Consider the following 24,750-nt stretch of genomic DNA (forward strand, 5'->3'; position numbering starts at 1 on the left):
GTGTTCTGAACTAATGACAACCATGATGAGAAATTTCCCAAACATGGAAACAGGATTCAGATGCTGAACAACCAAAAAACAAGATATCCAAATCCACTAGAGACTGCCTTATTTATATCTTTTCCATGTATAACCATGCTCAGTCGATCTAGCTCAGTAGCTACTAGTGACAGAGTAGGTGCTGAATGAATGTTTGTTGAATAAAAAACAGAATATGATTGTTTAATTTACCAACTCTTACTATAACTGAAGCTTAAAGAGAGTTACTTTGCTGTTTAACTCTACACTATGAAGCAAGATAAATGTAAGTGTCATTTGTATGCAATGTTGCACTTGAAAGCCAGAGTGGTACAGTAGAAAGGAAGGCAAAAACATGTTTCGTCTCTATATTACTTTGAATGTGTTCACTCATTGCTTTTTCCCTACAGCAGGGATACTGTTTCCTGTGCTTAGTAGAGTTTGGGACGGTAGGTTATTCAGGAAAAGCAGTCCTGCTATCATTAGCTGTGTAGTCTTGGGGAAGTCATATCAAAGCAGCCATAGGTTAAGGGTATTCAGCTGTGCCCACGCGCAGGCATGCACACACATCTTAGCAACATTCGTCTTTGTATGGTAAAGATCTCCAAGACTGGAAGGCGAACCAATTGTACAATTGTGATTGTCATGTGACATATTTACAGCCTAGTGTCTACCACAAAGTATCCATTCAAGGCAGGTGCATTGATTTTCTAACAGTAACCATGCTCTATTCTTGATGTGGAATGGGGTGGGTATCTAAGAAAGCATGTAGTAGTGCATTTCAAAAAGTTTGCCCAGGGTCCTGGGTAGAGGGTTTTGGGGACGTGGTTCCCAACGAATCAAGAATAACAAGCAATGCCCTTCGTCCTCCGATCTCAAAGGTCAAACACTTCACAACTACCAGTCCGCACCAAGCGCTCGCGTTCCTTCCTTCGCTCACCAGGGCCCCGCCCGCTGGCGGTCGGCTAACGACCGCAAAACCCCGCCTCCCGCAGCGTCCAGCCAATCGGCTGCGCGGCCCGGGCCCAGCCCTCGCGAGTCACGTGACAAGGCCAGGCCCGCTTCCGGCACGTCGCGGGCGGCTGACGTCGCCGGGGTCCGGCGTCGCGTCAGGGCTGGCCGGCGGCGGAGGCGGCGGCGGCGGCGGCGGCAGCGGCGATGGCAGCGGACCCAGAGCGAGCTTGAGGGCTCGGACCCGGCTCCCTCCTGCGAGACCTTGGGCCGTTCCGGCGCTGCGGCCCCAGCTCGCTCCGCTCCTGCTCCCTCCCCGGCCGCTGCCTGGGCGGAGGCGGAGGCGGAGGCCCGGGCTGGCCGCCCTTCTCGTGCCCCGGCTCTGCCCCGGACGGCCCGGCTGCTGTGCAGAGAGGAGGCCGAGTCGGTAAGAGGCGGCGGCGGCTGGGCCTGGAGTCCGCCTGGCCCCCGCCGGGCCGCCCGGGACGCCCCCATTCTGGTGTCTCTCCCCGGCCCGCTCCCCTCCCGCCCCCCTCCCCGTAACTCGCCGGCCCTATTGTCTGGGCGCCGCCGCTCCCTCTTCCCCTCCCCTCCTTCCCCCCTGCCGAGGGCCGGACGACTGTCAAACCTGGAGGCTTCTCCAGCTGCCTGCCAGCCCGGGCTCAGCCTTTCCTGCTCGTGTCTTGCCGCCCCCTCCCTGTCTGGCCTCACCTCCTCACCTTTTTTGGCCTCGCGGTCATTCTCTGACCATTGCTTTGTATTGTCTATCTCTATGTCTTCCTGCTCATTTCTTCTTCCCTCTCACTTGTCATCTCCCAAAACTTCCACTGTCCTGTTTCTTGCCAATCTTTACCCGATTCCTGTCTGTTTTTACTCCTCTCCGTGCTGTCTGCCTTCTTTTTGCTTCAAGTTTTACTCCCAGTAGACTGTCTTACTTTATAAAAGTTCCTTAATTCAAATCCCCCTTCATCTTTCCCTCTTCCACCCTAAGACAAAGGAAAATCTTGGTTATTCTGGTACTTCATCCCTGTCACTGGGGGATTATACTTATTCAGTCCATCACTTAATTATGAGCTCTAAGTTTGATCCTGGAAGATGTTAGTGTACCTGGTGAACCACCCCTTACTGTATTCTTCCTGTGACGGACAGCAGAAGAGGTTGATTCGATTTCTACACAAACATTTTTCAGTAACTGCCTCACATGTTGCGGACTGACAAGACCTCTATTAAAAATATTCATGCATTTGTTCTTTTGTATCAGCTACACCCTGGCCAAGCTCCCTGTTAACTTTTTAATGCCTTAATATTTGCTCATGCCAGGAGGGTATGCACTCTCCCTTTCCAACCATGAGTATTCAAGTTTGAGTTCGCATATTTTCATGGCCAGTGTTGGTGCTATTTTTCCCCTTACCTATCAGATTCTTTCAAAGAGAAAAGAAGGAGCAGTTGGAATTTTATGTTTGCTGTTCTGTCTGTTATGAATTGTGGCCAAACCGTTATAAAAAATGACAGTTGTGTGTGTTTCTTTTTTTCTTTTTAAACTGTAGGGAGCATAGTCATTAGTGATCTTAAATATCAAAGAACATCTTAGGGATCTCTCCTTGCCCCTGATAACAATCAACTTACTTTCCTAATTATGAGCTATGTTTTGACTAGGCTGTCTCAAAATGTATTCATATTCCTCATATACCCATTAGTGAAAAAGAGGTCACCTCAGATGTGCTTGGTGGCCAGTGTGGCCCAAAGTATAGTAGTTTCCATGTGAATTATGTAGACATACATAGGTCCTCCTTTGCAGTTTTTGTTCTTACGTTGCAACCACTTTTATTATCAATGTGGACACTGTCTATATTGAAACATAGTAGAAATACTCACAGTTAACAAAAGCATGTTATTATTGCTTGTTGAATATGAAGTATAAGAAAGCAGTTTCTTTTGTAACACTATGTATTGAATTATGTACTACCAAGGTGGGAGATCATGGATAATGAAAACTTCTGATCCCAGGAGGAATTAGTGGTATCGTCACTGGTAGAGGAGTGTGTCTACTGTTTCCTCCATCTTTGTGTGCTGTAGGGCCTTATCTAGTGTTTTGTATTATGAGGCACTCAACAAATACTTGTTGAAATTAAAAACTTGATTTTGTTCTCAAGAATTGCGGTAGTCATATTCCAGAACACTCAGCCATCTTAATTTTTCAAAGGCAGGAAAGCATTTTCAGCTGTCCCTGTGGAGAATTTTCTTGGGTAGCTTCAAGCTAAAATATAAAGTGTTTTTAGCTGTTGACAAGTTTTAACAGCCCATGTATTCATTCTTTTCAGATAGTTTTCTTTGTTCTCTTTCGTAAGTCATTATCAAGATTGCAGGTCGCACAGTACTTTATTAGAGATTTTGGTAATCCTTCACATTTCTTAAAAATTTGGCAAGTATTTTATCTTCTCATGTATTGTTTTAGAAATTCTGTTTCATTTTAATTTTACCTGTTCCCTTATACTCTACTTCCTATGCATTTTCTGCATTGGAATCTAACTTTTTTCTTTCTCTTGAGGTAGTGAAAAGAGAATACTGAAGAATAGGATCTCAAGATGAGTAAAAAGCCCCCAAATCGCCCTGGAATCACTTTTGAGATTGGTGCTCGTTTGGAGGCACTGGACTACTTACAAAAATGGTATGGAAAATATAGAACTTTCACCTAAAGCACAATATCTGTAGCCTTACATATGTTAATTAAGACAGTGAATTCCACTGATGGTAGCGGAAACATCAGTGTATTCACATTTTGATTACACATGTACGTTGTTTTTTAGTCCTGCTCTTTAGGCTTTGTAGGTTTAGCATTTAAAAACTATTTTTAGTCAGAGTTATTTAGTACAATCATTTTCAGTGTTTGAGAAATGAAAATAATTGCCTAGAGTGTGAGGTTTGTGGAGAGTATCAATACCCCTGTATACCTCACATGAGTTGTATCAGTGGAAGTAGAGAGAGGAGTAATCCAGAGAACCAGCTTCTTAAGTTTTGGATAAATTTTGATTTAAATCTGTATTTTTGGTCTGTCATTGGTAGTCTTTCAAACTACAGAGTATATTAATGGTTAGCATAGGATTTTTAAAAATTGATTTTACTTTAAGTGCTGGGGTACCTGTGCAGATGTTGCAGGATTGTTACATAGGTATACACATGCCATGGTGGTTTGCTGCCTCCATCCCCCGTCATCTACATTAGGTATTTCTCCTAATGCTATTCCTCCCCAGTCTCCCCACCCCTTGCTATCCCTCCCCTAGCCCTCAACCCCCAACAGACCCCAGTGTGTGATGTTCCCCTCCCTGTGTTCATGTGTTCTCGTTGTTCAACACCCACTTATGAGTGAGAACATGGCAAAGCATTTTTTTATAGTGAACACTTTTGAAAACATCTCCACTATTCATTATCCCACCTAAAACTAAAATCACACTTAACTTTCTATTTACCCTGGAGGACTGTAACCTAAAGGCAGGTTGTTACTGTCTTCATTGCAAAATAGGCTATCCTTTCAGAACTTGCGTGTCTCCCCCTAGTCTGGCCGTTGTGTTAAGTGGTAAATTTAAATACCTCCCATCGTATCCTTTATACAACGAAAAGTTGAAGAATTGGTACAAAACTACCATCTGGAAAGGAGAGAAGGGTAAGCCACACACAGGGGTCCCTGGGCCAGAGTAGGAATTAGGGTGATTCTCCTTTCTCCTAAGGAGTGTATTCCTCATTTGGCTTAACTGACACCTTGTTCTGCTGTCTTGGCAGATGTCTTTTTGTTGCCATTCTCAGGTTCTTAACCTGAGAGGGACATCAGAGGGTTTCCCCTTCTGGGAGGGATGCTGCCTTTGCTCCTCCTGAAGCCCATTTATTTTGATACAAGCCCTGATTTAGCAGTTCCTGGACTCTCCCATACTTTTAAATGTTTTCTCATTTAAAACCATAGCGGGCATTTTGTAATTTACTTCTGATTGATTTGCATTAAGTCAACTTCCTGAGTTGGCAATGGCAGGCAGAGAAATCTTGTTTAGTCATGGTATTTGACTGTATAGACCAGGCTGGTGTTTCTCTGTCTTAACATCTGGTGTTAGAGGTTGGCATGTATCTCTGACCCCAGCTTAATGGCCTCTTGTCTTGAGCCCTGCTTTAGGACAGTTTGAAACTACAATTTGAGATGAGGAGGTTAATTGTCACTGTCAGTAGGTGGAGAATGTACATGATAGCTCCCAGGAGGCGTTTGGGAAGCACTTGGGAATTAGACAGTAGCATCTCTCCTTGTAATGACAGTCAAATTATCTCCAGACATTGCCAGATGACAGCTGGAATGAGGGTGAGTGGCAGCAAAAAATGCTCCTGTTGAGAACCTCAGCATTAGACCATGCAACAGAAAATGCTAGTTGAGGCAGCAGTTGGCTATGACCACGAGAAGCTTTTTACTCCAAAGGCATACTGTTGAATCTCTGTGTGATACAAGAGTATAAGAAATAATACTTGTTACTTGTTCAATGTTACCCTTAAGTGGTTTATGGATTTTTAAGTTACTGGCTTTGTGAATTAGTTAATTCATATTAATATATTCTCTTAGGCTTCTCAACTGACAGTGCTGCAGTTGAACTAGCTTCTCGTTTTAGAGAAATGCATAGTTAATTAGTTCTGTCAGTAATTTTCAGGGATAGTAATATGACTTTGATATTAGTGAGATATTTTGGTAATGCAACATTTTCTAACTTAGTAGCTACTAAATTTATGATCCAGTATTTCAAAAGACTACAAAAAAGAACTCTTAAAACCTTGCTTGAGGCCAGGCGCGGTGGCTCACGCCTTTAATCCCAGCACTTTGGGAGGCTAAGGTGGGTAGATCACATGAGGTCAGGAGTTTGAGAACAGCCTCAACAACATGGTGAAACCCTGTCTTTACTGAAAAATACAAGAATTAGCCAGGCATGGTGACGGGTGCCTGTAATCTCAGCTACTCGGGAGGCTCAGGCAGGAAAATTGCTTGAATCTGGGAGGTAGAGGTTGCAGTGAGCCAAGATCACATCATTGCGCTGTAGCCTGGTTGAGCCACAGAGCAAGACTACACCATCTCAAACAAAAGAAAAAAAGCAGAAAGAAACCATGCTTGAATGTACCTTGAGAGTATTCTGTGTTTTTAGAGTACTTGGGATTTCAGAGAACTGATGAAAGTTGTATCTTCTTGCCACAAAATTCTTATGTGCTTACTAGATAGTGTCATGCAAATGTACTCACTGATAAAGCTTACATTTAGTTTTAATGACCTTGATAATAATAGTCTCTTTAATGGAAATAAGCATTAGCCAGAATAACTGCATATCATCACTGACACTTGTTATCAGTTTTATTTTTATAAGTTCATTTATATAAAGATTTTGATACTCTGTTTCAGGTGGCTCCTTAATTAAAAAAGAATTGAGAATATTGTATATATGTATTCTAGGTAATTTACAAAAGTAATTTTCTTATTGTGATTTTGCTTATTAACTACAGTAGTTTCAAGAACTAGTTAGGCTTGGGTGCCCCTTAGATTTAGGTGGTTTGCTATTGGACAACTATTTAATTAATGAGATGTCTTGAATTTTATATGGGACACAAAAGTTTTATGAGATTAGTGTTCTTAACAGATTTTATTTCTAAATGGGATTATAAACTTAATTGTTCATGTTATTCCATATGTAAATGATCATTTTATATTTCATGGAAATTCTATAAATTTTTGCATTAATATTAAGTAAAATTATACGATTGATTGATGAGAAACTGACGTTCTTGTGAGAAGCAAAATATTATAATCATTGAAAATATATGGAAATTCTTTTCTCCCTCTTCCCCCACTGTTCTCTCTTTCCCTTCTTTCATATTCTATTTTTTGCATCCATATTGAATGCTTAGTCTTCCAAATTTATTCAATTCTCTTTGAAAAGTATTGAGTCATCTTTGAGATAAATGTAGTTTCAACTATTATAGGCATTGGATAGGGAGGAGCAGGAATGCAGATCTTGCTTACTGTCTCTATACTCAAAACATTTACAATAAGCAGCATATTAATTAGAAACTAACTTATCACGTTGATAAATTACCTTTTGGAGAGAAGTGCAAAAGGAAAATGGTGCTAGTGAAGAAACCAAAATGCCTATTAGTTTTTCTTGCTTTTTTTTTTTTTTTTTTTTTTTTTTGAGACAGAGTCTTGCTCTGTTGCCCAGGCTGGAGTGCAGTGGCATGATCTTGGCTCACTACAGCCTCTAGCTCCTGGGCTCAAGCAATCCCCTCACCTCAGCCTCCTGAATAACTGGAACTGTAGGTGGGCACCCCAATCTGGGCTAATTTAAAAAAAAAAAAAAAAACCCAACTTTTTAGGTAGATATGAAGTGTCACTATATTGCCCAGGCTGGTCTGGAATTCCTGGGCTCAAATGATCTTCCCACCGCAGCCTCCCAAAGTACACTCCTGGCTGGTTTCTCATATTTTAAAAAGGAAAATAGTTTTTGGTATATGTCTAGACATAAAAGGATAAACTCTAAATTTAGTAGGTAGAAATAATCTGAAGTTAAGCTCTCACTTTTAGCTTTGGGTAGATTTGATTTAATAGGAAGACTCAGTCTGTTTCTCAGGAATTATTGCTTGAACAAACCATATTACATAATTCTTAAAGATCAGAAAGATACATTATCTTGAAAATACGTTGTACCTTTTTAAGTAGTGATTTATTTTTATTTTCAAAGTAACTGTAACTACATTGGTGGTTTATTTACCAGTGCTAATGAATGCAGGCCCTGAGAAACCACCGAGAGGTCAGTCATCTTAGTCCCAGTATTTGCTTTTTGATACTTGGGTCTCTCCTACATTGACCAAACCTAACTCCTGAGTAGTGTGGGCTGTTTTATTTTTTAAAATATTATAGCTTTGCAATATTTTTAAAACATTTTCTTTTAACTTTCTTTTTTTGATAGGGAGTCTCACTCTGTTGCCAGGCCAGAGTGCGGTGGCATGATCTCGGCTCACTGCAACCTCCGCCTCCTGGATTCAAGCAGTTCTCCTGCCTCAGCCTCCCGGGTAGCTGACACTACAGGTGCACGCCACCAATCCCAGCTAGTTTTTGTATTTTTAGTAGAGACGGGGTTTTACCATGTTGGTCAAATGGTCTCGATCTCTTGACCTCGTGATCTGCCTCTGCCTCCCAAAGTGCTGGGATTACAGGCATGACACTGCTCCCGGCCTTTTCTTTTAACATTTTCAATCATTTGCATAAAGACTTTAACGTGCTAATGTTTACAGCTAACATAGTCAATCATTTTTTCCTTTTTATAATCATATTTTTCATACCAAACTCTGTGCATCCAAACCTTGATAGTGAGTTTTATAACCTCTTGAAGGTAGTAACATCATAAGAATAAAAATGAGTGTAGGTGTGTTGATACAGAAGTATATTTGGGGAAGGAGAAAGTTCAGAGTCAAGGTTATGTTGGAGACACTGTAAGTCGGTGGGTTTAAATTCAGACTGTTACTAATCCTGTACATATGGGTAGGTCCTTTAACTTGGTTTTCTTGGCAGGAAAATGGAAGCAGTGTTACTGGCTTTTATTTAGAGGTTGGTTTTTAAGGTTCAAATAAATGTATGTGCTGCTTTAAATTCTGCAGATTGGCACATAATCAGCATTGAAGTAAACGCAAGGGCTCAGGGAGAATAGAAAAGTTAATCTTTGGGAATCTGAAGAGTTAAGTGATTGAGTTTTTTGATGTAGCTTTAGTTGACAGGAGAATGGCTTAGAATCATAGAAGGCAAAACATTTTCATTTTTTTTTTTTTTTTTTTTTTTTTGAGACAGGGTCTTACTGTCACCCAGGCTGCAGTGTAGTCATGAGATCATGATTCACTGCAGCCTGAAGCCTTTACATCCCAGGGCTCAAGCCATCCTGCTGCTTCAGCCTCCCAGGTAGTTGAGACTACAGGCATATGCCACAGTACCTGCTGATTTTCTTTTCTTTTCTTTCTTTTTTTTTTTTTTGTCAAGAAAGGGGTCTCCATGTTGCCCAGGTTGGTCTCGAAGTCATGGGCTCAAGAAGTCCTTTTGTCTGTCTTGTCTTTCTGAAGTTGTAGACAGTCTTTTTGAAGTGTTAATAAAATCCTCATGTTTCCACAGAGTTTTATGAAGTTTGTTTGCAAATACTAAAGCATCTGATCATTCTAAATATTGTTCAGTAAGTAAAGTGATAAAATCACACTGGTGTTGACTACTGATTTAACCCCTGTTTTCTGATTGAAATTAAAATAGTTATTCTACAGTAAATGATGGTTACAAAAACACAGGAGATTAAATAATACGCTCTGCTGTTAATCTTAAAATAAATTTGAAATACAGAGTCAGTTTAAAACATTCAGTTGAGTTATGCTTCTCTGACTATTTTGGAACATTTCTATTTAATTCTCTTCTGGATCTAAAAAAATGGAAAATGTAAGATTAAAAAATATGGAGATTTCTCCAAGTATCAGAGTTTAATAGAACAGTATAAATTTGAATTGGCAAATGCTGTTTTCACACATTTGAGGTTTTTGAACTGTACAGAACATTTGCAAATGTGAGTTTTAAGAGGTTCATGACAGGATAGGAGAATTAAGGAAATTTACATTGTAGCAAGTACAAACACTTTTTAATCTAAATAAAATACATATTTTCTGAATAAAAAGTTACTTTTTCTCTAATTAGATTTAACTATTCAAAGGAAAACTACTAGAGATAAATTGTATAATCTATATTTAGAGTAGGAGAATGTTTCTGAAATGTAACATAGAGATCAAATATAGTATTGTAGGAACATTAGGTGAATAAAAATGGAGGTTCTTTTACTAATATTAAAATGCATGCAGTTTTTGTCTCTTTGTAATTTGGGATTCTTTAAGTTTGTTTAAACATGGAAAGTAAGGATTATTATTTTGAGTCACTACCTTTGAAAACCAATGCCAGCTGGAGACCCAGAAAAAATATACAGTTATAGTTGTATATGTACACCAAAATAAATGAATTATATGCTGCGGTCATCAGTTTATAGAAAACTTATACATGACCTCCAGGTTAAGGACCCTTCTTGCAGAGAATTCAACTGAAATCTGTAATTTGTTTAAAAGTTCTGAGATAATTTACATTTAGATAGTCACAAGTTTTGAATCCCTTTTTTTTTTTTTTTTTTTTTTTTTTTTTGAGACAGAGTTTTGCTCTTGTTACCCAGGCTGGAGTGCAATGGCGTGGTCTCAGCTCACCGCAACCTCTGCCTCCTGGGTTCAGGCAATTCTCCTGCCTCAGCCTCCTGAGTAGCTGGGATTACATGCACGCGCCACTATGCTCAGCTAATTTTTGTATTTTTAGTAGAAACGGGGTTTCACCGTGTTGACCAGGATGATCCCGATCTCTTGACCTCGTGATCCACCCGCCTCGGCCTCCCAAAGTGCTGGGATTACAGGCGTGAGCGACCGCGCCCGGCCAAATTTTGAAATCTTAAGGTCAAAGTGAATCATCCAGTTTAATTATCAGGCAGGTATGTACCAGTGCACAAACATTTTACTTCTTTAACTTTTAAAATTTCCACAGAAGAAAGCCCCATAAATTTCTTTGAACAATACTAACTTTAAGAAAGCTTCCCTCCAAAAGTGTGAAAAGCATGATTAGAAATAGGGACAGAGAATACACGTGGTTTTAGGTTGCTCTTGCTCTAGTGTTCTTCCTTTTTTTTTTAATATATTAATTTATTTTTTATAGAACTTTTTCTGATTTATAAGCTTTTTCTGCTTATCCTAGTTTTTCTTTTTTTTTGAAAAACAAAAGTATTGGAAACAATAAATTAAACTGGAAATCATAAAATATGGATTTTAAGTGCTATTTTGCCATGAGCTATGTGATTTTGCAGAGGTATTTCTGTGCTTTAATGTCTTACATTTTAGTTGGTCTTTCAGGTGCAGTTCAATTCCAAACTCAGTTTCTTTTTATCGATTTTTAGCTATTCAGAGATGACAGATTTTTTTTTTTAATGATATTTTTAGATGGGTAAATAACACAAACTTGAGGAAAAGGTAAGATAGAAAGTCATAGGTAGTTCAGAACTGCTGACTACTAGAGGAGAAAATGAGAAAAATACAGAAAACTGAATATAATTTGGAAGAAAATCTAAAGGTTTCAGCTATTTGAGGTATAACTATATTGGACATGAAACCTTTTGGCTCCCAATATAGTGATCTGTCCACTACAACCCATTGTCTCACATAGATTTCCTAAAGCTTTGAGCCTCAGTTAACTAAGTGGGCTCAGTGTTCATGGATGATCTTAGTTTCTGAGCAATTGTAGTAGTAAGTGTATGTCTGGCATTTGGAAGGGCCCTGAAAGTCCAGCAAGCCTGTGCCACACTTTTCATTGGAATTAGAGGGCTTGAGCAAGGTAGGTAAATTTCAAGTTTATCTGTCCTAGAGAGCCTTCCTCCTAAGTTTACTTTAGAATCAAATCTCCAAGCTGATGATTTCTTAGCGTCCTTCATACCTTCATAATGGGGGTAAAGTCCAGGAATCTCAGGCTTACTGTGCTGTGCTTTATGTGTGTGTGATCATATAGTGGCAAGGGTTGGAACAAGAGAAAAGACTGTTTTATTTGCTTATCTGACATTTGATTGAAGTCCAGCTATCACATATCACACACATCCAACTCCCTGTTTGTTACATAATTCCTGCTCAATGTTATTATGTATTATGAGATGCCACCCGGCTACATCACATTAGATAATGGTTTAGTTTTTAGTTGGGGGTTGATTAAAGCCACTAGCTGGAAAACAGTTTATCTGTTGTGGTAGTTAACTCTACTAAAAAGAATGTTTTGCAGTTCTAGTTTTGCTGAGTAGACAGAAATGGCATCTGCAGATGCTTGTGTTTTTAATTTTGGTTTTAAGTGATTTCTTTTAAGCTGAGGGAGAAAATACTAGTTTTAATTTTAAGTTTTGAATATCAGTAGTAGAATTTTTAAAAGAAATTAACGGGGTATTGAAAAGGCGGCTTAGTTCTGTTCTTCATAAAGGTCCCAGTTTTTTTAGTATTTTTACTGTAACTTTATACTTTGAAGAACTGTTTTTTTTTTTTTTTGAGACGGAGTTTCGCTCTTGTTATCCAGGCTGGAGTGCAATGGCGCGATCTCGGCTCACCACAACCTCCGCCTCCTGGGTTCAAGCATTTCTCCTGCCTCAGCCTCCTGAGTAGCTGGGATTACAGGCACGTGCCACCATGCCCAGCTAATTTTTTGTATTTTTAGTAGAGACGGGGTTTCACCATGTTGACCAGGATGGTCTCGATCTCTCGACCTCGTGATCCACCTGCCTCGGCCTCCCAAAGTGCTGGGATTACAGGCTTGAGCCACCGCACCCGGCCTTGAAGAACTGTTGACCACTCCCTATAGTTTCTTGCTACAGATCATGAATACATAAGACTATTCTTATTAAATTAGAAATTGGTATGCAAGTATTGTTATTTCAGTAATTATAGTTACCTCAACTTTGAGAGAATTGTTGCAGTAAAGTTGAAGGAAGAATATAAATATTTACTTAATATTCAGAGTGTCTTGAAAGTCTGTTTTCTTATTGCCAAAAAAAAAAAATTAGAGTCAATTAGCAATAAATTTATTTCTGGTATATCATGATAAGCTAGGGTACTGAAGTATAAGCTACTTAAATGAAATGGTATATCTGCAAGGCCTTAACATGGTAACTTACTCATAAAAGGTGCCCAGCAAAGTGTATTGAATTTTGTTGGGTTTAAAAAAGATGAACACAAATGTTTTGGGATGCCTTGAAATAACCTAGTTACTGTTGCAGAAAATTATGGCAACTGCATTGTGAGTTTTGGATTGAAAACTAAGCATAAGATATTTGTTAACCTTGATTAGCAAATTTAATTTATTTTAAAAGTCACTTTGTGTTTTCCTTAGTTCTGTAACGTATCATATCCTAGATTTCCTATCTTAATTTTAAAACTTGTGAGTTTCAAACATGATAAAAGTTAAGCTACTTTCTTTTCTCCAGTTGTTTTATTTTAATAATGTGATCTTTTGTACTTAGGCATAGTTGAGATGTAGTGCCCTTTGAGAAGTTTTAATAACAAAACAGAGGAGCCTTTTATCTTTGCTTAGTCATTTTGTGCATGGAGAATATTTATTTTGTACAATTATTTTCCATACTCTTTCGTCTAACAAAAACCAACTTTAGGCATGTTGCTTGTATATGAAACGGAGATTAAAATTAAAATTTTAAGAATTAACAGATAAAATAATTTGATTTTTGTATTGTTTTTATCTGTTTTTAATACAACTTTGGTAGGAGCCTCCTATATTGAAACACTGCCATAAATGTAATAAAAACTGAAAATGAAAATCATCAGTTGTAAGACGCAGAATCTGTAATGATTGAATGCACAGTCTTTATGGACAGGAATACCTCAGTTCAAGGATCCAGCATTCATTACCTCTTTTAACATGAGCAAGTTACTGAATCTTTCAGAGCCTACATGACTTCCCATTAAAAACGGGGAACAGTAGTAGTACCACACTTAAAAGGTTCTTTGAGGAATTAAACAAAATAATGCATGTTGTATGCTACATGGTAGGTACTTAAACATTAGTTTTAATCATAACAATAACATGAACATTCATTATTTTAGGAAGGTAGAGTCAAATGGAATAGAAATTGATGTAAATTCATCAGGCGTTAATCATTAGGCATATAAACAAATATGACTATCTGTAGTAAAAACTTTTTAAAGTGCTAAATGTTAAGAAATAGGTCTGGGTGATTGTAACCTGCTAGATTTTGAGTTTTGCTAGCACAATTAAGCAACAAAAGTTTAGTTGCAGTAGCTTGAAAAAACTGTATGAAGTGCATAAACTTTGAGTCAAATACTCGTGATAGGAAGAGCATGTTTTAGTGGCGTAGGAAAGAAATTCTCCATGGTCTAATGGATTCATGTGATGGGAGAAGGTAGTGAGTACAAAGGCTAAGATACAGATACTTCGATTTGGTTAGATCTGACAGTGCGAGTGAATACAGGCATGCCAGGATTCAGGTGCAGTGGGGTGGGAGGAGAGAGGAATAGGAATTTAAATACAGTGATCTGGAAATGAAACATTAATTTGCAAAGTACTTGCCACAAGATTCTGAAAGAGAAGACATAGCTTTCTTCTTCTTCTTGTAAAAGTTGTGGACAAGTAGGAAGCAGGGTGAACTATCAGCTGGTGCCAGATACGTATTACGGGAATCAGTAGGTCTCAAAATAAGGCCTAAGAAATAATGTGATAAGGTTCTTACACTTCAGTGTTAGAGAAGACATGATTTTGACACATAAGCTATCATCTGAATGATTTGAAATTTTTGACTATTTTATACTAACATTGGATTTTGGAATATTGAGTTTGAATTAATTAAGAGAGTTTTGTTTTAGTGCATTGTTTTTAAAATGTGGAGCAAATGAACATGCAGTATTTGAAAGTGCTGAATTTAAAATACTGTAATTGTAGTAGGAGATATTGTTACTGTAGTTATAATCAATGGGTGAATGAGAAAACATTTTTTAAAATTATAAAGCTTAATGTAAATTTAAAGTGCTTCCAGGAAGCTAAAAATGTTAAAGGGTTACTAGGTCACAGGAATATTTTGTTTGCTTTGGGTTACATTCTGTGTTAATTTTTGTTATTTGGCAAATAATCCTCTTATTAATAATTACATGTAAGACAGTTCTTACCCTTCTGTTTCTAGTGCTTATAATGTTTTAGTCATTTTTCGTGACTACCATAGTTGTAGTTGTTCTTATCCACAAAACTATTTTGGATTGTTAATCCTAGATTCTAGGATTCTTCTAATATTTTGGTTATGCTTAAGTCATGTTTTAGGTGTATTTCATATATACTATCCTTTAAAACGTAAAGAACTACCTTGTCCAAGAGAACATCCTTGTTCAGGTACTTTCTGTATGCTAGCATAATGTCTTTATTATATTACCTATTACATTATGTTGAGTTGTGTTAAGTTATTTGATTCTCTTTTTCTTTGTTGATTAAATGAAATGAATGAGGAACTGTCAACTTCTAAATTTACATGAATTACAAATCCTATTGGCTGATCACTATAAATAAGAAAATGACTTTAAAATACATAATTTGAATAACTTATTGAGGCAGTTTATAAAAATATATTGCTGTTTTGATTGATATGGTGCTTATTCAAATGATTAGTTAAATCTCAAATCTTTAAGTGAATTCTCATGGTCTTTAGGGCATTTGGCAGCATATTCTGGCCCTGCTCGGTGGATTACAGCCTGTCGTTGAGGTGGTTATCAACTCTGTATTTTGACTTAAGTGCAGGAAATTCTAGGTTATATCAGTTAATTTCCTTTGTCCTTTTCTCATGGTTGACTTTCTTTATCAATACAGATAAACATCTGCATATATATTTCAAACTAGAAGACAAGTCAGAATAAACTCCTTAAATGCAAATGATGTTTGTTTTGGTGTTTTTACGTTGAATACAAAGAAATTTTAAAAATTAATCCATCAGATTATATTTCTGGCATAGCTGCATGCCCACCATTAGCTTCTCTCTTTTATCCTACGATAATGAAGCTCTGAGAGTTTGAGTTAATGATCTTATCTTCCAAAAGTTTTTGTTTTTGTGAATGTGGACCACTTTGAAAATCTGATTAAACCTGGGAATTCTCACCTCCAAAGAATACCTGTATACATCTACACGAAGAACATAGCATTTCGCGTGCAGCCTCAGGGAATTTACGGTCTCCTGATCTAGTGTGTGAGTCTAGACCTGCCCATGTAAAACAGTTAACAGTGTGAGCCAGGATAAGAATTCACTGGTAATAATTCCCATTTTAGGTTTCTGTAAAATATGTAAAAATAAATTGTAAACAAAACATATTTATGTTTTGATAACACTTAAGAGTTGATACAACAGAGAACTGATAAAGTATATTTACAGTAGAGCTAACTTGTTTGGCCAATTTCTGTTCTTATTAGATTATGGTGTTAGTCCAGACTCTGTAGATACTGCCACTCTCTGAAGACGCTTGTACAAGTCATAGTGTTAAAATGACAGCATATCAAATAATGCAGTCAAATGCTATAGGAGTTCAGAGAAGGTGAAAAAAAATTTATTCTTGGTGATGGCCTTGCTCTACTCTAGTGATGGCTACAGTTTGACTTGACCATTAGAGGACTTTGATCCAAAAGGGTCCCACACAAATTCAGAAGTCTCAAGAAATCAGTTGAGATTAGTAGAATTGCATATTTGAAAATTCTGTTAAATTTTGCAAGAATCATTTTAAAGTCTTTTCTTTTTTGGAGTGCTCTTCATTTTCATTAAGTGAATGAACAACAAAGAATTCATTTTAGAGTGGATTATTTTTCTTGTTAAGTTTTCTAAGGGTAAACTCTTTTCTAGGCTTCAAGTATACAGGACATACAAGAGAACAAGGTAGACTCAGTGGAGGCGATTATTTTCTACACAAGTAGAAAACGTTTAAACAATGCATGAATTTTAAAGTGAAATTAGGGAAGGTACATAGCAGAAATTTTAGGATATATTGCAGAAGTGTATAAGGGGTAAGTAAGCTCTATGTGGAATTTTGGCACTGAAAATCCTACTTTTATTGAGATTGCCTTCTCTTTATCTCTTTCTACTGAAACCTTGAGAGATGCCAGCTATGGTGGTTTTCTTTTCTATTTATCTCTAATCATTGTTATTGGCATCTTATCTCTGACTCCTTAAACTCTGGAACCTCAGTCTTCTACTTCTTGAATCTTTTCCTAATTTACTCATAAATGTCTGGGATTCAGCCTAATCACTATTCTTCAATTTAACAGCTTCCTATGATTCAACCTTTAAAAAAATGGCAAAACAAAAACATTAACACTACGCCTTCCAAATTCAATTAGAAAAATCATATGTTCAATTCACAGTTAATTAGAATAAAACATAAATAGCATCAAAATAATATTGTTGTAGTTGAGTATACAGAGGAATTTGTGAATACGTTTGTGTTCAACAGCATTTTTCCTTCACTGTATGTATCAAAACATGATTACCATGAGCCATCTGCTAGAAATGATTTCACTGTGCAAAGCTATATGTTAAATTACTGTTTACTGCATTTTACATGTATTGCAAAGATCTTGATGTTACAATTTTTTTTTCCTCTGAGGTGTAACTGGTAACCAAATTAAGTACTAACTTTAAGTTACTCCCTGTTATCTGTAGAATAAAGGATCGTTTCATTAGTTTGCTATTTCACGCCCTTCCAAGTTTCAACCAAGCTAACAAGTCCCATCTCATGTCTTAGTATTCTCCTTTTCCTGCTTTTCTTCTTACCATGCAGTCTAGCTGGAAGGACTATTACTCTTTTTTTTTTTAAGTACTCCTCCAGTCTCTGAACGTGAGGTCTTTGAGGACAAATAACCACATCCTACTTATCTTGAAATCCTCCATGGCTGCTGGCCTAGCTCAGAGTCATGTAAGTGAACGTCGAGTAAATGAATTATGCTCTGTGTATACACTTTGTTTGTGCTCATGAAGTCCATATTCTAGAAGTCCCCTAGCAAGTGCAACATAAATAACGTCTCCCAAGAACCTTCAGTAAATTCCAAGATTTTCTATGGACTATTAAAGCATCTTACATCCAGTTTTTGTATATACTTACCAGTTTTACTATGCATGATATAATCACTTAGATGTAAGCCTTATCCCATTTCTCCTTTTGGCATAGAGTATATACTTCTGTGCTACTTGGTCTCAGTTTATAATACTGTCTGCAATGTATATATTCTTGGACAAGTTTTCATCTGTTAAATGTATACTATATCTTCTATACCTTTGATGATTACCAAGATGAAATGAGAAAACATACAGAAAAACAGTCAGCACTCAATAAGTAAAGAACACAGAGCCTGACGTATGTGTGATAGCAAATATTCTATCTCTTCTTTCTTTCTCCTAATCTGACCCTAAACTAAGCCCATCAGTGATAGGAGTTGTGGAGTTATTTCTTTTTTTTTCTTTTTTCTTTTTTTTTTGTTGAGATGGGGGGAGTTTCTCTCTCGTTGCCCAGGTTGGAGTGCAGTGGTGTGACCTTAGCTCACCATAACCTCCACCTCCTGGGTTCAAGTGATTCTCCTGCCTCAGCCTCCTGAGTAGCAGGGATTACAGGCATGCGCCACCATGCCTGACTAATTTTGTATTTTTAGTAAAGAAGGGGTTTCTCCATGTTGGTCAGACTGGTTTCCAATTCCCGAACTCAGGTGATCCGCCTTCCTCAGCCACCCAAAGTGCTGGGATTACAGGCGTGAGCCACTGCCCCCAGTCGAGTTGTTTCATTTTTATGTACCAACAGTGCCTAGCAAGTGCCTTAGTCTTACTGGATGTTCAAATAAATGTTTAATGAATAAACAAATTTGGACATTTTTTATAATGTTAATATTTCTGTGCCTTTTAAGATTAAAAATTTGATTAGTGAACATTATAAAAATTAAAATAGAGAATAATCATGGATATCTGTGTTACTTATTTAATTCTTGGCCTTCATCTCAAGTATATGTATCAGTTAGTAGTTATTTATGTAGAGAGTACAGAATGCTATGACTTACCTTAAAAAGGATCCCCAAAACATAATTTTCATTTTGGTTTTTGCATCAGACATCTCAGCCAGAAGAATGTTAAATATTTCAGAAAAACCATAAGTCACTTTAAAATGCAATCCAGATTTAAATTATTCAGAATCCCTTAGATGCTGATGCTTACTGAACTGAAACATGTTGTGAAAATAAAGATGTGTTTAACCTTGTTACTGTGGACTATTCTCACTTTGAGAAATGTTTCAAATATATAGAGTTGTATACATTTAGAATTTGAAGGAACCTAAAGAATAAACTCCTGATTTTTTTAATTCAAAATGTAAATGTAGGAAAAATTAAGTGCATGAAGTTAGAGGCTTTTATGTTTTGAGAGAAATTTATCAACTTTTATAATTGAGAGAAGATCTCTTTATAGTACTTCAGTGACTAGTGAATGTTGAAAAATAAAGAACAACTTTGTTCTATGTTTTTCTTAATGCTATTGGCAATTTTTTATGTTTTGAAAACCAGGACAGCAAAAACAAAATCAGAGCAACACTGCAAAAGACAAGTATTATAGTATTGATTCTAAGTGGGTGGGGCAGGTATGTCCACCTCAGGAAGTATGTTCATCTCTTAAGTTTTCTTGTTTTTATGCCTTTCTTTAATACAGGTCTTCCCTCACCTATACTTACTCCCCCGAAAAGACTGAGATCTAACAAGGTTATAATTGGGTCAATTGCCTTCTTATTTCTGAAGAAATGGGCAAATTGCCTTTCTTTAAAGCTGCTTTTTACTCCTGCAAACATTCCCTGAGTAGCAGTTACGTGTCCTGTTATAGAGCTGGGTGCTGGGGACTATAAAAGTGAACATGACTCAGTTATCTCCAGAAGCTCACAGGCCAGGGTGGCATTTCTAACCTCATTTTCCCTAGCTGTCTGCTATCTCCAGAAATATTAATACATTTTCATGATAAAAAGGGCTGCATATTACTTTGAATCTGGCAACACTGAATGCTTTATCTCCATCTCATTGGCAGCACCAAGAAGTCTTTCAATAAAGAACACCTAACTTTTTAAATTCATTAATTCCCTAGCTTTTTTGACAATAAGACCCCCCCTTTTTTTTGGTGCCACACATATCAGTGTCCCAAGAGATATAAATGTTCTGCAGCACCCAGTTTGAGAACCTGTGCAGAAATAACGTACAGCTCAGCAGCATGGGAGTTAGGGAAGCCTTCACACAAGCAGTTTTCTGTGTTTCACCAAGTTTGCAATGATTTGTGTACAAAGGAAGGGAAGGGTGGTTTAGGACTCTGCTGAAAGAATCTAGAACAGCACGAATGCTTGACACAGAGCAACATATGTTTGAGGAATATCCAAGTAGCTTAATATAATTAGATCAAAGTGGGGTTGAATATCAAGGAAGGAGCTCTACTAGAGAATGATCCTTGAAATGTCTAAAAAAACTGAATAGTGTGACTGAGCTGTAACATATATAGTAATCAGTTCCAACATTTCAAAGTTACATAAAGTCCATTGTACTTTATATTTAAAGGTAGTTTTCTGCAGGGAAGACAAAGATTCTGAATTTAGCAAAAGCTAGCAAGAATATGGGATAAACTATGGCTGAATCATCTACCATGTACTACTATTGAGTTCTGAATGTTATTTAATCATACTTAAAAAAAATTAAGTCATTGGTCAACATTTTAATATAGTACATTAAAAATGATGAAGCAATTTTCCTTGTAAAAAAAATTCAAGTTAACTAATTCCTGTTTTGGGATTATAGAATTGTCACATGTGAAGACAGAACAATGAAATATTTTTAAATTTAAGGTTTTACTGAGCCTTGCCTTACCATCATTGATGCTCTTTGTAAAATATTGGTAAACACAGAAAAATAAGAATAAATTGAGCTTATGTCATATAAAGACAGTGTACGTGCTGATGTACTTTTTACTAGACAAAATTTACATATTTATATTTCTGCTAAATATAGTGCTTGTTTTTTTACATTTTCCCCATATTGTAAATTCTTTGTAAACACCACATTCAGTGACCACATTTCATTCAGTGAAATATTGTTTGTAAAGCTCTAGACAGTCTTCAGTTTTTCCAACCATATATTTAGACTGTTTCCACTTTATTTATTATTATAAATAATGTTTTCTATATACAGTTCCAGAATTGGAATTGTTGGGTCAAAAAGTAGGAATATGTTTAAGGTTCTTGATGTGTGTTACCACATTACTTCACAAAACAATGCAGTCATTTATATTTGTGCTGGGAGTGTATCAAGGAGTTTATTGAGATCTTGAAGACTATCATTTAAAAAGACAATAAATCAGACTTTTTTGGTTAGTTTTAAAATATGGACATACTTGTTCATGGTTTTGATGGTAAGCAACATTTCAGCTCTCTCTATAATACTTTGTATAAACAAATATAAAGATTTTCTTTTGATATGAAGTGTTTTGATTTTTGAGGTATCCATCACGAATTGAAAAAATCGACTATGAGGAGGGCAAGATGTTGGTCCATTTTGAGCGCTGGAGTCATCGTTATGATGAGTGGATTTACTGGGATAGCAATAGATTACGACCCCTTGAGAGACCGGCACTAAGAAAAGAAGGACTAAAAGATGAGGAAGATTTCTTTGTAAGTAGCAGGTTTTTTTCTGTTTGCTAGTTTTGCTGGCTATTTAATGACATATTTTAAAAGGATTCTGTTAAATTTTACAAAAGCCTGTTTTTGTTAAGGAAGTGCTTATTTAATATACATGGAATTGATCTTAAAAGTTGTTTAAAATAGGATTTTAAAGCTGGAGAAGAAGTTCTGGCTCGTTGGACAGACTGTCGCTATTACCCTGCCAAGATTGAAGCAATTAACAAAGAAGGTATGTGTTTGAAATGATCTGAGACTTAAAATTAGATTAATAGTAAAATTTCACTATATTTTAAATTTTAATTAGTGTATGTTATGTAATCATGTATAACTTTTCTTTGTTTTATATTTTACTGAACAAATTTTCTGCGAGTATTCTTTTTGGGGGAGCATTTAAAATTTGTTATATGTTGTTGAGAATAAAATACCACGTGATTTGCTACCTAAGTAGTATTTAAATTAGTAGATGAAAATAGTGGGTTAAAGTTTTTCAACTTTCAATTCACAGGCTTATATGCATTTTATTTCTATTTCTCTGTTTCTACTTTGTGACCAAATTACATTTATGAGCATCTAACCAGAGTATGAGGAAAGGTTTAAGATTTAGGGAATTCAAATCAGTTTAATTCACAAGTGAAACACATGGGCTATTTTCTGAGGAAAGCGTCTGGACTTTTTACCAATTAGAGGATTTCCTTTATTGTGTATCTCTCTGCTCTCCTATCATTAGTTTCTATAGATAATTGAGTTAATTTTTCTAGTAGTTTTTTGTGCACATTTTTTAGAATATTAGATACTGAGCCAAAATTACTTAAGTAATCAAAAATGCTGAAAGTAACACAGAAATTAGGTGTGTTAGTGTTGCATAAGACTAGGAAATCTATTGGACAGATAATTAATTTAAAACATAATACATATGCTGATTAATTTGGAAAGCTGTGAGAATTAATAATTAAATTATTATTGAAAATATACCTGAATATATTTTTTTAAATATCTCATTTAAAAAGTTATGGAATACTTGCAAGTATTTTTTTTAAGTCAGTAATACAATAATTTTCTACTACAGTTATTTGTTAAATTGACCACTTATAATAGTCCTCCCTTATCCACAGAGGCTACATCCCAAGACCCCAAGTGGTTACCTGAAACTTTGGAAACTACTGAACTCTATATATACTGTGTGTTTCCCTATACTGTACATGTATATGAACAATGAAGTTTAATTTATAAATTAGGCATAGTAAGAGGTTAACAACAATAACTAATAATAAAATAGAATAATCAACAATATATTGTAATAAAAGTTTTGTGAATGTGGTCTCTCTTTCTTCCTTCCTCTCTCCCTCACCTCTCTCTTGCAAAATATCTTACTGTGCTGTACTCACTCCTTTTCAGACCGCGGTTGACTGCAACTGTGGAAAGTGAAATCGCGGATAAGGGGGATTTCTCTATTCATTGTTATTACTAAAGAAACAAACATTGAGTGACAGCTTCTTGGCAAGAAGGGCATTTGATCTAAGTAAGGGGACATTTCCTTTAAACTGAGTCTTGAAAGACAACTAAGTTAGCTAAAGAAGCAATCAGAGGGCTTTTTTGGTGGAAGAAATCTATGGAAAATAATAGAAGTGGGAGAGGCATGCCATCTCATTTTAAGGAACCGCAGGTTGTTTAGAATGGTGGATTCCTTTACCAGGTGATAGAATAGCTGGAGTACAGGTTGGAGAGAGAGGCAAATATTGGTATATGAAGTGTCATGTAATCTTGCTGAAGAATTTGAATTTTATTTGGAGGTGTTGGGTACCATGGAAGAGATTTAAGCTGAGGATTTAACAACAAACTTGAGAGAAAATAGAAGCTAAGAGAAGATAGAAGAGGAAAACAGAGATATATTAAGGAACATTAGGTGTGAAAAAATAAGTCATGGTAGTCTAGCTAGAAATTATGATAGAACTTTATAAAGACCTTTATCCTATGTATTGTTTTAATGAATTGAAACCATGAGTATGGCTATGGTTTTCTTACTACTGGTTACTCCTACAGAAAGATGTAAGAGAAATCTCAGTTGTTAGGTGTGCAGGCTATTTCTCCTTTTCTAGTGGGGCCTGCGTTTCCCTGTGCACTTACACTTCTGTGGAGCTGTGTTATGGAGCTTACATTCCCAAGTCTTACTCGCATTGGCTCCTGAGTGTCTAGTCCAGAGCCTCGCACACGGTAGACAGTCAGTAACAATTTGTGGAAGTAAAGGAAGAAGTAAAATCTATTTTGTTGGATAATAGGAGGTACCCCAAACGAAGTAAAATTAAACAGTCATTGCCTTCTACATTAATTGGTAACAGTTTCTAAGAGCTTTGGGACCTTCCTCCCATGCTTAAAGTTCCTGTGTGTGTGCAGATGCAAGTACACACACACCACACACACTCAGAACAAAACCACTGTCATTCTTTATCCTATCCCTTTCATCTACAGGCATTTAGTATAGAAAATTCAGCTTATTTTAGTGGAGGAGTGATGATACTGATTGTGATCCCTGCCATTTCAAGAGTAGTTTCAGTGAAATATTGGCAGATACTATTTGTTTTCTGAAAGGTATTAATTTTGTGATCTCTTTATGCCCCACATGGTGGATATGCCTGCCCCCTCCCCACCTTGACAAAAATCAGAAGGGCAAAAGAAGCCATCCATTCAGTGTAAGAGCAAAACAAAATGAACAATTGTCAACTTTTAGGCATTTATAATACAGCATATAGAAGTGAAGAAAAGGGGCCAGTCTGTGTACTGGAGTCATCGGGAAAGTTTTCATCTTGGGGATGGTCCTTGAAGAGTGGACTTGGGTGTAGATAGACATAAGGAAAGGAGAAAGGCATCACAACAGAAGAAACAGCACAAGCAAAGGCAGACAGGTATTAATGCCCATATGGTCTGGTGTGCGTGCTGAGTTTTTCTAGAACGCTGTATTGAAGAAGGAAGATGGAAAGTTGCAGGGAAGAGGGGAGTGCAAGGTGTACATAGAGTTTGGCATTCTCAAAATATTTCCAGGTCTTTACGTCCTTGCTAATTACCTAATCCATTGTTTGCATAACTTGAATTTAGATGTTAATATCTGTGAAATTCAACATTATGCTGATTATAGAAAGATGCAAAATCAAATGGTATTATTCAAAGTACAAAAAAAAATTCTTTGCACATATATATGACTGTCTTTGGTGCCAACTCCAAAGACATTAGTAATGATTGTCACATTTCTTGTTTATAATTATTTTATAAAAGCCAAGTATCTGTTTACTTAAAGCGGGACTCTGCCTTCATTTGGGAGATGGTAGAAGAACTTTTATCTAGGAAATGACAGAAAAACCTTTGAATTTCCTTAAGTAGAACATTATACATAATTTATATCTTCTAATAATACTGACTTATATTGACTTGAAAGCATAGGGTCTGTAACAAAAAGTGAAT

The 24,750-nt window shown here is 36.7% G+C and overlaps 1 protein-coding gene across 18 annotated transcripts in view; it reads left to right on the plus strand.

The window, feature by feature from the left end:
* PHF20L1 (PHD finger protein 20 like 1) overlaps positions 1-24,750 on the plus strand; it is an 87,231-nt gene that overhangs the window by 5,809 nt on the left and 56,672 nt on the right. For 13 of the 18 annotated variants that reach the window (XR_012514187.1, XM_074387148.1, XM_074387151.1 and 10 more), the window contains exons 1-4: positions 1,102-1,396; positions 3,522-3,637; positions 21,117-21,288; positions 21,442-21,526. Coding sequence is in view for 17 of the 18 variants with exons in the window: in XM_074387148.1 (XP_074243249.1) it covers positions 3,555-3,637; positions 21,117-21,288; positions 21,442-21,526 (340 nt within the window). In the remaining variant the exon portion in view is untranslated. Of the gene's footprint in view, positions 1-1,101; positions 1,397-3,517; positions 3,638-3,666; positions 17,530-21,116; positions 21,289-21,441; positions 21,527-24,750 lie in introns of those variants that run through there. The other 5 variants (XM_074387149.1, XM_074387164.1, XM_074387150.1 and 2 more) reach the window with 5 other exon arrangements.

Source organism: Saimiri boliviensis, chromosome 15 (assembly GCF_048565385.1).
Source record: "Saimiri boliviensis isolate mSaiBol1 chromosome 15, mSaiBol1.pri, whole genome shotgun sequence".
NCBI lineage: Eukaryota > Metazoa > Chordata > Mammalia > Primates > Cebidae > Saimiri > Saimiri boliviensis.